Source organism: Athene cunicularia (genome assembly GCF_003259725.1).
Source record: "Athene cunicularia isolate RWA chromosome 15 unlocalized genomic scaffold, athCun1 chr15_part1, whole genome shotgun sequence".
Classification (NCBI taxonomy): Eukaryota; Metazoa; Chordata; class Aves; order Strigiformes; family Strigidae; genus Athene; species Athene cunicularia.
Window position 1 is genome coordinate 5,733,611 of NW_020799121.1, and position 15,443 is coordinate 5,749,053.

At 44.5% G+C, this 15,443-nt stretch overlaps 2 protein-coding genes across 2 annotated transcripts in view; one reads left to right on the forward strand and one right to left on the reverse strand.

Moving 5' to 3' along the window:
* The window catches only part of SLC2A11 (solute carrier family 2 member 11), a 10,771-nt gene extending 4,906 nt beyond the window's left edge, over nt 1-5,865 (reverse strand). The window contains exons 1-5 of the mRNA XM_026859746.1: nt 5,764-5,865; nt 3,120-3,218; nt 2,389-2,549; nt 933-1,057; nt 66-195 (exon numbers count right to left, since the gene is read on the reverse strand). Of these exons, the coding sequence (XP_026715547.1) occupies nt 66-195; nt 933-1,057; nt 2,389-2,549; nt 3,120-3,218; nt 5,764-5,784 (536 nt within the window). The 5' untranslated portion in view covers nt 5,785-5,865. The remainder of the gene's footprint in view (nt 1-65; nt 196-932; nt 1,058-2,388; nt 2,550-3,119; nt 3,219-5,763) is intronic.
* Nucleotides 5,866-15,005: 9,140 nt separating this feature from the next.
* Nucleotides 15,006-15,443, forward strand: part of LOC113486209 (derlin-2-like) — a 5,213-nt gene continuing 4,775 nt past the window's right edge. Inside the window, exon 1 of the mRNA XM_026859938.1 lies at nt 15,006-15,188. Within this exon, the coding sequence (XP_026715739.1) occupies nt 15,006-15,188 (183 nt within the window). The remainder of the gene's footprint in view (nt 15,189-15,443) is intronic.

The window sequence follows — 15,443 nt, forward strand, 5'->3', positions numbered from 1 at the left end:
GGGGAGGGAAGGGAAGGAGAAGAAAGATTTAATAAGTATAAACTGGGCTTCTTGCTTTACATTACCTGAGTCCAACAATCTGCCCCAGCACCAACCCCAGGGCTGTAAACGATGCAGAGGTCAAGGCCACAGCTCCTCTGAGCTTCTTTGGGGCACTTTCTGCCAGATACATGGGCTGAATATTCATGCTTACACCTGGGCAAGGCAGACAAATGCTGACCTCAGTTTGCAGACAGAGGAGACGAGGACAAATGCAGTCAGTCACCTCTTGAGGTTGTCAGCTGGACTCTTCTGTTGCAGGCCATGTGGTGTCTGATCTACCAGTGCTTATTATTCACCCAAACCTTCAATTTCACTCTTATTCATTGCATAAGCTACTAAACTACATTTCCATACTTAAAAGTAGTAGTGGATAATGGAACTGTAACCTGCCAGGGCCTCAGTCCTATGGTCTTTTCAGCACCAAATCCAAGGTTATAAGTGATACTTCCCTCTAGTCCCTCATTTTGGGGGGAAAATCATATTTTAAACCACTTGTATCAATCATTATTTCCTTGGATGAACGTCTATAAAAGCTTTAATGTTGGTGCTCATGCTTAGTGACTGATAACATGCATACAAGCAAATAGGGACCGATTTTCAGCTCAATTTCTCCCAGGGCTCCCCTCCCTGTGTGCAGAGTGCACACAGATACTCACATGTGTGTTACACAAAAAAACCCTGCCTGTGTATGCTTTTTTTTAAAAAAAAAAAGTCCTTAGAAGCAAAATATAAAATCTGTATATACAAATTCCTCATTCATATACATGTGTATGGTCAGACTAGAGGATTAATTGCTTTAATGTCTTGGATCATTCCTATTTAACTATCTTCTTTTTCTAATTGATACTTGTTATCATGTTTGTCCTGTTACGTTTCTCATGTTGCCATACCTGCATTCACACCAGTAAAAAATCTGCTGAGCATAATCATTTCAAAAGATCTTGCCATTCGGCTGAATCCTGACAAGACTGCAGCTATGATTACAAAGACATTGTTCAGCAGCAGGGACATCTTCCTTCAGAGAGAAAAACATGTGTGTTAGGTTTAGTCATCAAACATTTCACAGCCAGATCCAACCTGTCGTGTCTGGAAGTTCAGCTCCACCACAGAAAATCCTGGTTACCCAAAGCCCTACGTGAGGTGTCTGTGTGTAGATGGCAGATAAGCAGTTTTGGTGTCTTGTTATAAAAATGGGGACAGGCACTGACAGGTGATCTGCACGGCGGATACAATTAGGGCCTCTCCAGGTACCAGCACGACCACAGGGTGCCCCTGCAGCGCTGGCTCTGGACGCACTGAAGGCACTATGAGGTCCCCACCCAGATTCATGGCTCTTGTGCTCACAGTTTCCCATTTGAACGGAGAGGAGGATTCTTTCAGTAACTGCGTTTTGGTCTGAAAATGCTGATTTGTTGAAACAGGCATTTTTCATGTAATAGTACGATCCTTATGAAACTTTTGTCAGAAAGTTTTCATGTGCCCCAGGAGGAATTTCTGTCCAAAACCAGGAAAAAAAAAGAGAGCTCTATTGACCCATAACAGACCCATAACAGCCAGTAATTCTCTCTAGTCCCAACTCACTGCCCTATCTGCTCTTCAGAAGACAGTCTTTTTTTTTTTTTTTTTTTTTTTTTTCTAACAATGATAGAATATGATTTTATTCCAAAGCAGTACGAGATGAAATCTCTAAACTTAGTTTATGCTAGTAACACTGTTTTTTTCTGAAAATAACTGGGGATACAGCTGTGTATGAAAGATGGGTGAGGGGAGAGACATATTTTTCAGAGACTTGAGCACAGGGAAAAAAACAAACAGTGAAGATTTAGCCAACACCTCCTGAATTATTTCAGTCAAAAGAGTGGATACAGAGCCTGTGAGACATGATGACCTGGGATGCAACAACTGCTCTTTGCAAGCACCCTCTGTTTTTCCAGTGTCATTTCTACCAATTCTCACAGTTCATTCTGAAGAAAAATCCTTGGTCTGTTCTGTCATTATTTCCTATTTAAAAGGATGGCAGAAAACTGGGCACAAAAATGATGGTGATTATGTAGTTGGTTATTGTGACACAGAGTTGAGCTGAAAACTTTGTAGCACTTCAGCTGGGTCAGAATATGATGAGGAGGTAATGTGGGAAAAAGAACTGTTCCCAGTTGGGTTTTGAGACATGAACTACTGCCACAACAGGTAGTTTCTCCCTGCCAGCTCCAAATGCTAAAGGCAGACTGATCTGTGATTCTAAACATGTTTTCATTAACTACAGTGGGTATTGTGCTGTAGGGCTCATCATTCCTCTTGGACTAATGGAAGCTGCAAAGCCTAAATTAAAATCCATCACCCTCTTACCTTCCCAGCATGATGGCCATGGGACCAGCAACAACAGCCCCAGTGAGTCCACCCAGAGGGTACGCAGAGACAGTGAAAGACCACAGCAGCAGGATCATGTTGCTTTCAAGGGGCACACCTGTGCGCTCCAACCAGGTTTCATTCATGAACATCTGGATGTACTGAAAGGGAAGGACAGTCCTGCATAACCATGATGTAGAGGTGAAGGACGCTGAGAAATGTCAAGGCTTCCTTATTAATACACCTGTTTATTCTGTGTTGATGTCTCCAAACCCTTGGCTGAAAATGGCCTCCACTTCTTAGATGTGTTTTTAACAGAGGGTTAAGAGTGTAAAACTGTAGCTTTTGAAAAGTTGCACTTGGTTTGTACCAGTATGTAGCTGTCTTGGATAATTTAAAAATGTATTTCATGGGTCCAACTTTGAATTTAAAGGCAAAAGTCAAAAAAGAGGTTGCAGGTTGGAAAATTTTAGAATTAGATTTGCTAAAGCAGTTAAAACAGAACTTTTGAATGAATACATGTGACACTAGGTCCTGCTCAGGGGTGGCTCTTGACAACAAAGTCCTGTCACTCAGATGTGAATTATCCAGAGAGAACAACATCTTCTTCCCTTCTCGCCCTCACTATTAACAGACTGCATATTTTCAGTGGCAGGCCAGTTTGTAGCCAGACTGAGGACACTAAGGAAGGGTCTGTCTCAGGAGGAGGCTCTCAGACTAGCAGTACTTACTGAAGTTGGAGCATTGATGATAGAGATGTTGTAACCATATTGGAAAGTGCCTCCAATCCCAGCAGCACATATTGTCAGGATCAAGATCTTGCTCTGAAGCTGAAGAAGATGGATAGAAAATGGATGGCTTCCTTGCACAGAATAAAATGGCTCACATTTGTCCCATTCATGCTTTGAGTGGTGTGAAGTGAAGATTAGAAGAGGCTATGAATGTTGTAATAAAATGGGAGGTCCCAAAGATAGAACACCCACCTCCCCAGTTTTAAAACTATTTCCCTCTACTGCAGAATGGTATTAATAATTCATTGACATTCACTAAAAATTTGGAACTGCTTTGGGGAAAAGGCCTGCAAGTGTCTTTGGTTTAATATTTAATGTGCATGCTTACAAAAAGTCAGAGCAAAACCAGTAAACACTGGTAGAGACTGGTATTATAGCTTCAATTAATTCAATTCATTACAAAAATATGTACTCACATGATGAATTATTCAAGAAACATTGCCAATGTTTAATGACTTCTGCCTCATTTCTAGCTAAGCTCTGTAGGATGGAGCTTCTCTGTGGTATGGGGGATTTTCTCATGGCCATTTATATCCAGTAGATTTCTGATTCATTGGCATGCTATTTCTTCTAGTTTTTCATGGTAATGACACTTACTTTAGTTCAAAATAGAGTCCCTTTCCTATGCTACTTCACATGTTATACAGAGCAGAAAATACCTCTTTGCTGAACCTTCTCATTACACAGTTGTTCCCACATGTTCTTGTGTTTAGCAGTCTGTAATTGTGTATTCATCCAGAATATGCTCTACACCCTCAGTATTACGATATACATTAAATATGTGGCAGACAGTGAGTCCTATGCCATGTTCTGGTCTCTGAGGTAATTTCTTTGTCAGTATTGCCCATTGCTTATATTGCTGTCCAACACCACTGCTGTTTCTTCAGAATCATGGGCAGATGAATGGGGCTGCTTCATACAGCATCATGGGATCAGGGTGTTGGTATAAAGGTCTCTTGACTTTTTGAAGGGTGTAGAACAAGCTGTCTTGGCTGACACAGTATGGCAACTGAGAGCTCACTGGCAGGCTTGCAAGCACAAAACATGCATATTTTCCCCTTGCAGTAGGATGCCCTGAATGTTACAGTACGAGTGTCCCATATCAGAACAACACTGGGGCTAACTGTGGAGAAACAGAGACACTCTATAGAAGCTTTCTAAACAGTTTTGTTGATCATTCCTCCTCTGTCATGTTTGTAAGCCTCATGTCATTCTTGCCACTCTTGTCTGGAAGCTTTCCTGTGTGACTGCTTTCAAACTGACCCGCAGCTTCTGTAGAGGAGCACAGCTGAGTGTCAGCAGCATCATGTCTCCATGTTCATCTCAGAATCACTGAACATCCCTTCCTCATTGCAGCCACCCCACCCCGTTGTTTGGTCTCTCTCTGTGTCACCCCTCCATCCTTTTCAACCTATTTTGTACCTGTGCCTTTGGTTTCCCCACCTGTATGTGAGATCCTGTGACTGGCAAGCCATGCCCTGATGGTGTTCTTGGACTGGGAACACTGTCCCATGTCTCAAGACCACTCTGAGCTTGCTGGAGGCTCCTGGCCTTTAGCCTGACACCTCCTGCACAAGGTTCTGTGTGGCCCAGGGCCAGGTTGGCCTTTGCCAGAGTGGGACAGCTCTGTGAGTGACGCGAAGAGCCCATGCTCAGGCTTGGCTGTTTGCCAGTTAGTGCAGGGCACCTCAGGATAGATTGTGTTTTGCTACATGAATATGACCCCCTTGACCCTGAGAACAACTTAGATAACCCAGAGCTGGGAAGCTTTTTCTCTCTACCTGTTCTTACAGAGACATCTACTAAAGAAAAAAAAAGTTTTTCCTAGTCTTGCAATAGCTTTAAAATCACAAATTCAAATAATTAGATTTTTCCATTCCTGAAAGCCTTTTCTTGTAAATAACTTCCATATCAGCCTGAGACAGGATGTTCTCTCAGGAGAGAAATTAAGCCAGACTGTTCCAACCCTGTGGCAAGAAGAGACCGAGCTCTCTTCAGTTAGAAGCAGGTATGTTTTGCTTACACTTTCCTTGGCTACACCACTTTCCTGTCTTGTTACTGAGACGTGAGCTAAGGATTGTGCACCTGAGATCCCTGCTCTTCCCAGTTATTTTAGTTCTCCAAGTGAGAGAGATTTTGTCTCCCTACAATAGCACATTTCTTTTTTAATCACAATGCCTAGGAATGTAACACTCCTGCTCATTTTCCTGCTTTCATTATAGAGTACATCCCCTACCAGGTCCCGTATCACAGAGCTCTTTTGTGGCCATGAGCTAAAGGAAAATGGTTTGCTTCTCCCTTCAGGAGACACCAAACAGGTCTGTGATCAGAGCTGAGTTGTATTTACAGGGTGACCTTCCCAAACCTTCCTTAACACCCGGCTTCTGCACTACTGTCCCAGCCACAGTGGTGATGTGCAGCTGCCAGGAGAGCCATTAGTGCTCAGTTTTATCCCAAGAACTGTGAGGAGTTGGACATGATAGTACTTACACACTAGAACATGATAGTACTTACACAGCCTTATAAAAATGCAAATTAAAAAAAATGATCTATCAACAATAATAGTAAAATAGATGGTTTTTACCAGTCTCTGCAGCTTGTTCATCCTCTTTGGTAGGTTTTCTTCTGTCTGCTAAAGCCTCTGGTACTCTCAGAAATTCTCTAAAGGATTATTTAAATCTCCAGCATAGGAATGTGTATTTGGTCACCCATTACATTAGGATAAGACACTTGACTTGGCAGGTGTTTTGCCAGCTGATTTACATTCTCAAAATGGGGCTGCATGTTCATTAGCAAGACAGTTCAATTAATTTTGTTGAAAGTAGATGACAGGCTGGGAAATGAATCTGCAGGATTCAGAGCTGTCTAAATCCTCTTGAAGGCCAGTATGGTTTACAGCATAAATTCCCTCTCAAAGCGTCTGGCACAGTTGCTCAGTAGTGCTTGTCTGATTAAGTGTGATCAAAGCAGGAGTAAACTACAGATTTTTTTCTGACTGTATTTGTCCTGGAACCCAATCTAAGATCTGAAAGACATACCAGACTATTTCCCTTGGTGCTGTCAGTGACAGGAATGAACAAACCCCAGAACTTTCAAATCCCTCTTTATGCCAAGCCCTTTCACTGTACTCCTGTCTAGATTCCTGGTGATGTACAGGCAATCCAGCTGTTGCTGACAAGGGACTGATGCACAGAAGGCAGCAATCCTGTTCCCTCTCCACAGCCTGGCATCGAGCAAACAGCAACACTTACAGCACTCAATTTTTTCATCAAATGATCACCTCTGGCTTTTGTTTCACAGGATCCAGAGAGCTTTGGTTTTACATATGCCATGTGACTTTTTTGTGTCTAAAATGCATAATACATGATTTGTATTACATTATATGCTATATTAAAGTGCATATTACATAATATGTAATATAGCTACCTAATATATAGCATTGCAGGTAAAGGTGGTGCTGAGGTGGGCATGAGAAAGCAGGCTGCTGGGGGAAGAATCACTATCTGATCAAAATGTTCTCAGCTCCCTGTGAGTTGTCACCCTGTCGCACAGCATTATCCTGCTGTTCTTTAAGCCTTGTTCTCCCTACAGCCTCAGAGAGCAGAGAGAAGAGCCCTTCTGAGGGCAACAGCACTGATTATACCAAGGACTATAACTGGGTTTGTGCTTGGGAGATATCAATCAAGGAATCAACTGAGCTCCACCACCGTTGTTCATAGAGAGGCATGGCAGAGGAGCCTTCATAGGATGGATTTATGTGATACCCTGGGAGTACAAAATTGAAATTCAGTTCTTTTTTAATATCTTGGTTAAAAATTAAATAACTCTGTGCAGTAGAAGCCCCTCCTCTACTCCCAAGAGGCTGTAGCTAAATTCTAATGAGTTGAAAAGGTTTAATCCCACTGTAATAGTGGCTTCTTTGGTGACCTTTCATCTTTGTCTTTTGGCTTATCTTTCACTAGCATGTTAGTTTTATACTCTTCCCTTGTTAACTACCCATCATTTAATCAGGACTGATAGCTGACAGGCCTTGTGTAATGGGTTTGGCCATGTGGTATTTGCTTATTGTTCCAGAAATGGTTCCCTTTTCCATGTAAGCTACAAAGACAGCAAGGCAGTAACAGCAATGACAGACAGGCTTGCTTACTTCTGTAAAATAGAAAGGCACTCCCTGGCAGTGAGAAATGGTGTATCCCCAGGAATCTTAGAGATGGGACCTAGTGGAGATGGAGGCATATTGCATTGCCAGCAATAATTGTAAAGCTTCTGTTTCACAAAGTATCTGGCCTTTAGGAGTAATCATGGTATTTCAACACCCTTTCATCCTGCAGAGGGCAATTTGTGAGGGGCCTGACAGATGTCAAAGTATTCAAAATAAGTAAAACTTTTTTTTTTTTTTTAATGTCTCTTTGTCCCTACTCAGGTTTTACTACACCCGAACCGAATATAAACCTGTTTCACATCGCACTATTCTTTTATGAATGTAGTGTGGTGCTGCATCATCTGCAGCCACTAAGTGGCAGGAGAAGCACGAAATTTCCTGTATTAGGCTCTGAATCCAACTTGCCAGTACTGTGCTGCCTGTGGCGTGCGGCGGGGGTCAGAGGACTACTTCTAACAGCTTCCCAAATGGTAACTTGTTCACTGGGGAAATAGATGTAACTGTACGTAACTGCAAGTTAACAGCCACTGATGTATAATTTAGGCAGCATGTATCAAGAACAGTAATACATTCAAAAAGGAAAGTGCTAGTTTCTTCTTGTTGTCTATTCTGAATGAGACCACATTTGGCTAGAGCTCTTCCAGGCAGAAAAACACATATTCTGTGGTTTTCTAGTGAGAGCGTTCTCCTTTCCTAGCATATTATAAGCAGGGATCACCTCGCGCAGGTCTGTCCCCTCAGGTGATGGCGTACAGGAGTTTCAGCCTGCGGCTACTAGATGGAATGTCCCTGGTTGTTCTAGTCACTGTGTCATGGAAGCCTTTGAGGTAGATGGGGATTATTCTATTCAAGCTCCTTAGACAGGGGCCAACATGTCACAGCATGTCTCTAGTTGGATAAGAGGCAAAGGAATGCAGTTCACCCAGGCAGTCTCAGCTCCATCCGTTCCCTGGGCCTGAGCACCATGAATCTGATCTGTCTCATTTCTGTTGCAGTCAAATAAAGAAATATATCTTTCTGCAGTGACCCGTCAAGGACTGTCTGTTTGGACCATTGCATTGTCTTTTTTTTTCTAAGGCAAATATGTGCATTCTTCTATTTAACAGAAGATGAAGGCAGTATCCATAACAGTCCAAAGGAAATCCTAGAGGCACTGGGCACCAATGCACAAGGGCAGGTGCTGACAGGGGATGTGTTTGCATCTTCTGCTGAGTCTCCCAATGGGCGTTCCTCAAACCTCTCCTTATTTCACTTCTACCTTCCCTGAACTGTGCAGAGCCAACTTCTCCCTCTTCAAAACCCATTCCTGGTGCTTTTAGGTGGAGGTTAAACCAGAGAGCTTGCAAGCCTTGCAAGGAAGTGAGGCAACTATGGCCGTCTCGGGTCAGAGAAGGGACATAGCAGATGAGCTCATGACAGCTGCAAGGGGTGACTGAAGTCCTGTGGGTGGGCAGTGAGATGCCATGGATTGTGGCACAGGCTGTTCACAAGCCTCCCTGCTCCAGAATGGGCATAGATTGGCTGTAGCTGTGGCTAGATCTGTGTGTGCAACTGGCTAGCTGGAAGTGGGAGTTCCTGGAGGTTGTCTTTTGTATTTTCCAGTAACAGCTGCCTTGATGAGCAGTGGATGGATAGATTTTTTTCCTCCTACATAGCATCTCGATGACACGTACTTTGGTGCTGACGGGTGTTCACATTGATTGTGTTTCTAACCGGCTTCCTGCTGCACCTTAAAAAACCCCAGTATCCCCAATGTTCAGTCTTTAGGGTAAATTCTCAGTTCCAGAGTCACAGCTGGTGTAGATGAGAAATCTCCAGTCTCAGAGTCTGTCACCAGGGTGTAACCACTGCACTGCAGTTACTCAAACTCCTGGCTTTGAAAGCCTTCACATAAACCCAGCATGTTTCCAGCACTGCCGCAGGGACCCACCACACTCTTCCCTCAAATACTTTTTCACTGAACTCAAACCTGTCATAATCAAGGTGAAATATGATGCCATGAGCATGGGAGAGTAGTTATTTGGAGAATGTGATGGCAGTCTCTGCTTGTAATTACCTGACTGCAGGAATAAGTAGTAATCCTCAGATTAGGAAAGAACATCAACACATTCTCTTTGATCTGTCATGCACTGAGAGGTTCCTAGAGTGTTTTTACCCATGATCATCTGGACCAACTGCAATTACACTGCAAGATGAGAAAAGGGGCCCCATTTCCATTTGTGAGGCTTGGGTCTACAGGATGAATATTCCATACAAACGCTACACTGTCAATCGCAGAAGAGATTTGGAGTTGTTCCCTGCATGATTTGTTGGCTATCTCCCACGCTCTAGCCTGGCTATTTCTGCAAACCCTTCTCTCTTTCCTGTAAGGACTGTCACAGGGAAATATGAAATACCTCTATCTGCTTGTTCTGACACTTCACTCAGAATACAGGAGACAAATAACATCATCTACAAACAAGCAAGTTTCTCAAGAAACATCCAGGAGGTCTGTTGTTTTGTGGTGAAAGCAATGTTTATAGAACTTAGTTGTTAAAATGGATTTTCTTTGTAGGAAATGAGTGTCCTGCTGTGACACCATTATTCTCAGTTCCAGCAGTACACTAATGTTCCTTAGAAACAACCCACAATTTATGTAAGTTCAAGACACTGTATAAGAACTTCAGGAAATGGGCGTCATTGCAGAGGTTTCTCAGGGCAGGGACCAAGTGCTGACAGAGCTTCTGCTACCACACAGAGTCACTGGGATGCTTTCCAGACCAGAAGAGATACATGGGAGCTGAGTCCTCTGAGGACATGGTACAGCCAAGGGAACTAGTTGCTTTTCCTTGCCAGCTAGGATTTCTGGATGTCAGAAGAACGGCTCTGTTCTGTGCGTTGGATCAGCAGTCTGCATTTTCATCCTCCTAATAAGCAATAGAGCTTCTCTGGGAAAACTGAGAAAACCCAAAATACTGAAAAAAAATGAAATACCCTGTTCTCAGTTCATTGTGAGCTGTAGGTCATGCTGTGGCGGAACTATTCCTTTCTTCTCTGTATCAGACACTGATGCAGGCAGTTAGTTGAATCTGTGTGACCTGAGGGCCAGAGAGAATAAACTGCTTGGCTGAACAAAGTCTCTGCTCCTGTGTGTAAAAAAAGAGAGTATTTAGACTCTGCCAAATGGCAGTAAATGTTGCTGAATGTTCCTGTCAGAGGAGAGGAAAATATGTGCAGCAGTGTCAGAGTGTCAGACTCATGCTTATTTCTTATTTAACACTCACTTCAGATAGAGCTTTTTATTAGCGTTCTCCTGTGGCTTATGGAGAGGCACCTGGACTAGGACACGTGGTCCTGCCTCTGGTGAACACCAAAGTACAAATACCATTTCTTGACTCCTTGTAGGGGTCTCCAACAGCTGACAGGATGCTCAGTCGTATGTGCTGCTATTGTGAGCTGATCATAGACATCTTTTTATAAGAAACAAACATTGGTTTTCAGTTCTCTTGGTGATTTGGCCACAGTGCTTATGAAATGGATGTTACAAAATAAAGGCCCTTGAAGGATATTCCCCACTGACAGCTGTAGGAGGTGACCTATGGTGTAGAGGACAGATCACAAGGCAGAAGAATTTAACAAGAATGATTAAGCACTGGAAAAAAATAACTGTGCAAAGAGACAGACGTTTTCTTGCTTGATGTCTTCAACTCATGATCAGAAGCTGTTTTGGAAGAGGTGCTTTATTTAGATATGTGATCAGGCTCTGCTCAAGGAGATTTAGTTGAGATCTTCTTTCTCATGATATGCCAGACACAAAGCTGTATTTTTTAACTAGAAAACATAGGAAATAACATAAACTTTGATTTACAGCAAACCCTGTGCAAGCCACATGTCCTTGGCAGACTGAGCTCTAAGTGCTGTCTTTAGTTTCTTTCTAACAAACAAACAATCAAAAAAACCCATCCAATTCTGTATGATTAATTCTTCTGACTTTAGCCATCACACTGTAGGGTTAGCTGATTTGGGACAGGAAATCCTTCAATGAAGGAGAAAGAATTTATATATGGCCATTAAACACTGCAAAGTAAACATCTCAAATGCCTCAGGCAGTTATGATTACACAGCTTATCTATGCACAGCCGGTTCATGGAGCCTTGTTTCCAAAACCGGCGCAGAAGCTCTTAGCATCTACTCTGTGGTGGATCTGGAGCTCTTGGCACCTGTTGTTCGTGTCACCAAGGACTGAATCTGAAAGCTGAAATAACCTTCCAGTAAGGTCCCACTGGCTGTTGTGGCTCACCTGTAGGTCAGTGCTGCTTTTTCTGTGAATCTGTTCCTAGTGCCAGTGTGTCAGTCATGCACCAACCTCTTCTACACCAGGGCTAACAGGGATCTCAGGCGTGGTGTGTCCTGGGGAGCACTGGGGCGGGTGAGACCTTGCACAGAGCTTGCGTGGTCTCATATCCTGGTTGGGGAAGTCTCTCAGAGTGGGTCAAGGGGTGTGTATCTTTGTTTTCAAATAAAAGAATTGGGGTTCTACTGCAGGGGGGTGGAGCATTTTACTCAAGCCAAGGGGCTTGGGGTTAGATGGCCAGGGAATGAACTCTGTCCACTGTGTGCCCTATAGCCCAGTTGGAGGAGGTGCTCATGCATCATCAGACCAGGTATGATTTGCCACAGAAGGATGTATTGCAAAAGGTCATCAGATGAGTTTACAAACAAAATGCCGGTGGTGTTAAAGAGCAGAGGGCACATGTCACTGGCTGGACACTCATCAAGTGTGTGGCTGGGGGCTGGTTTCCTGCCCCATCAGCCGCTGACAGGGGTGAGCACCCCTGGCGAGGGCGCCAATGCTCATTAAGGCCGGTGCTGACATGGCACACAGCTCCTTTCATCCTGCGACCCCGGAGAGTGCTGTGCTGGGCAAAATGGGAGCTGCCGCCTTTAAACAAAGCATCTGTTTATTCTTGAAACAATTAGTCAGGGCAGTTAGATCTTGAACTCGTTACTGAGCCCAAAACAATTACGATAAAAACAAATTCCAGATGGGCTCAAAAGGAGTTGTTTTTGTCTTTACTAAATTAGAATGGATTCCATGTCTTCAAGTTTGTCTGGCATTTATGGACAGGAAACATGAATTACACACAATAATTTACTACAAACAAAAGAGATGAACACTGCAACAGCTCATTTATCTTTGCTCATGTGCCTTCTTGAGGTTTATGTGCTGTCTAACTCATGGGGAGAGTTAATAGCTTTTTTCTTTGTTTTCTAACTCTTTGCTATTTTGGTTTGCAGAAACTGAGACAGGAAGCAGTTGAGTTTCTGCTGCAGGGTTAAGCTTACCTGCAACCCGAGACAAATGCTTGCATGTTCCTTAAAATGACCCCCTGGAAAACAAACCCAGAGGTGACAGGAGGGTCCAGCAGCAGTCTGTCAGTGTGTATGTGCAAAACCATTCCCTTTCAGGAAATACATATATTTTTAAATCAAGGGCCAAATGAATCCAAATGAAACCAAATTAATGAGTGTGCAACACACACTAGTTCTTTTCTGGAAATATTTTCTTGTGAGTTGGTTTGTGGATTGTAAACATTTGCAGTACAACAGGTTACTATCACTAAGCCTGAGAATGCAGAATGGGTAAATACTGTCTGGAAAAGAGAGTTGCCTCTGGTACCATCGTGTTTTAGTTCTGTGAGTGACTTGAGCAAAGGTTACAGATGGGAGTTCTTCCGATTAGTTCCTTTAGCAGCTCCAAGAGCCCCCAGCCAGATGCCTTTTTCAAAGTCCATCCAAAATGGACTGAAGTCTGGGCATTAAACATATGTTTATGGAAACTTTGAGTTTCTGATCTCTTGGGTTTTGAAACTGATGCTGCACATCATTGACATAAATTCAACTGCTTCCAGAAGGAAAGGGAACCCAGAAGATAGCAGAGAGCAATAGTACATCACTGCTGCTCAGACCTGTGCTTACATCTGCTTTGGGTGCCTGAGCAGGGGGAGGATAAGGCAGGAGGAGATCAGCAAAGAAACTCCTGAGCAGTGTTTCTGTTCTGGCAGTCCCTCATACCTTGAAACAAAGAGTTTGGATTTGTTTTTTGGGGGCTTTTAGTTAGATTCCATGATTTTACTGAAGGCAGCATGTCAGCATCACTACAAAGGTGTATAATGTGAACTCAGATATGCAGCTAGGCTGATGTGAAGTTGTGGAAGGACATAACTCCCAAAACCCATAAAAAGAGAGAAGAATTGTAATAAAGACTAAAGCTGCCCCTGGGCGTGCTGTAGTGCATTAAGTCAGCTTGGCTGAGCTCCGAGGGGAGTGAGATCATGATCATGGGCAGACAGCAGCCTGGGAACTGGGGCTGTCACTGAGGTTTGTTTGGCCTCTTCCAGTGTGAGATGGTGAGCTTCCCAAGGCACTTCATCACTTCTCCCCCTTCCTCCTATGAATCTAAGAAAAGAAGCCCTTAAGTAGAAGCCCAGAGAAGTAGTGTTTTCCAGTTTTGGCTGGCAACCAAGGAAAAAGAAGAAAAATGAGAAATGGATTACTTTTTTTTTTTTTAAGATTTCATGCAATGTCTGATTTGCACATAGTCCTCCACAGGGAGTAAATGGGATTGTTTGGATTCTCATCTCTGTGAAACTAGTGAGCCCGAGCTCCAGGATGATGTCCTGCTTCCAGCAGAGAGGCTCCCAATGTTCATCTCAGCCTTGCTTTAAACAAGGAAGAAGCAGGAATCATAGTGCTAGAATTCAATTTCTGGCTGGCATTGCCCGCCTGCAGCAAGACCAGATAGGAAATCTCTAATCGCCCATCCAAAGGAACAGGATATTTAGTAATTTATTTCATTCATCATTCATTTATTCATGCTCAGTTCTTTGACTCAGTTTCCCCTTCTGACGAGGCTGCGAGCCCTGCAGCATGCTGAAGGGCCAAGCTGCAGTAGCGGGGCATTTGGGCTGAAATAGCCACATGAGTGTGGGCAGCCCTTTGCAGAGGTACTGGCCCTGATGAGGTGTTGTCTTTCCTTGTAAGCTCAGCTCTTCTCACCTACCAGAGCTCTTACATCCATCTCAGCTCTCACCCAAAGCCTGTAACACAAGTTTATGGACACCTCTGCAGTTCGAGGTTCAAGTTCCCCCTCAACTCCATTCTCAGGATCCCTAATGCAGCTCCGACCTGGAGCGGTTTCTCCTTCCCCGAGTAGCCAGGTCAGAGGTGACTCTCGAGAAGCACTGCAGCGCCCGGGGTGCTCAGGAACCTGTCCCCTGGCCTCACGGGTGCCTACCTGTCTCTTGTCTTCTCTCCTCTCTCCCCTGATATGTTGCTGTAACCTCCCGTCCCCTCATCTTCCAGCTGGGCTTTGCTCTTCATCAAAGGGCAGTCAGAGTGGAGGTGGTGGAAAACACAAAGTCTCCCTCCCCCACCAGTGATTTAATTTGCCATTAACCGAGAGTTTCAAGGGAAATCTCAGGGTTCATTAAGGCTCTGATGACAGCTTAACCTTCTGCAGAAACCCAACACCAGGCCCATTCCTCCATCTGAAACCAGGGTGGCTGTAACGTTAGACCTGTCTCCTGAGCACAGCAGACAGCTCTGGAAAACACAGTCAGCACGAGAGGACGCCAGGTTTATGCAGCCCTTTATCAGATCATCCTTTCAAAGGGGGTTTTGTCATGTACCTGACACGGTTCTGTGGGGAGCAGAGGCACTCTGCTCTCTCTCCTCGAGAGCTGAATGCCCGTGCTGTCCCCATTCCCCAGCGCGCACCTGAGCCCCCGGCGGCACCTCTCCCCTTCCAGCCACCTCTCGCTGCTGCTGCCATCGCGCCTCGTTGCTCCGACCAGGAGGAAGCGGAGGTTTTGGCATGAATTACTGAAAACCCAAAGCTTTGTGCAGTAGGGAAGGCAAGACCCCTCCGAGCAGCCAAGCGCCAGGCACACCAGCTGAGGCGCTCACGCGGGGGCCCCTTCTCCCCGCCCAGCTCTCAGCACCCCGTCCGCTACCTCGGGGCACCCGGCGGTTCGAGGCGGCAGGAACAACCCGCAGCCGAGGGGACGCGTCCCGGGGGAGCGGCCCCTGCCCCCGGCCGGCACCTCCCGCCGCCGGACAGG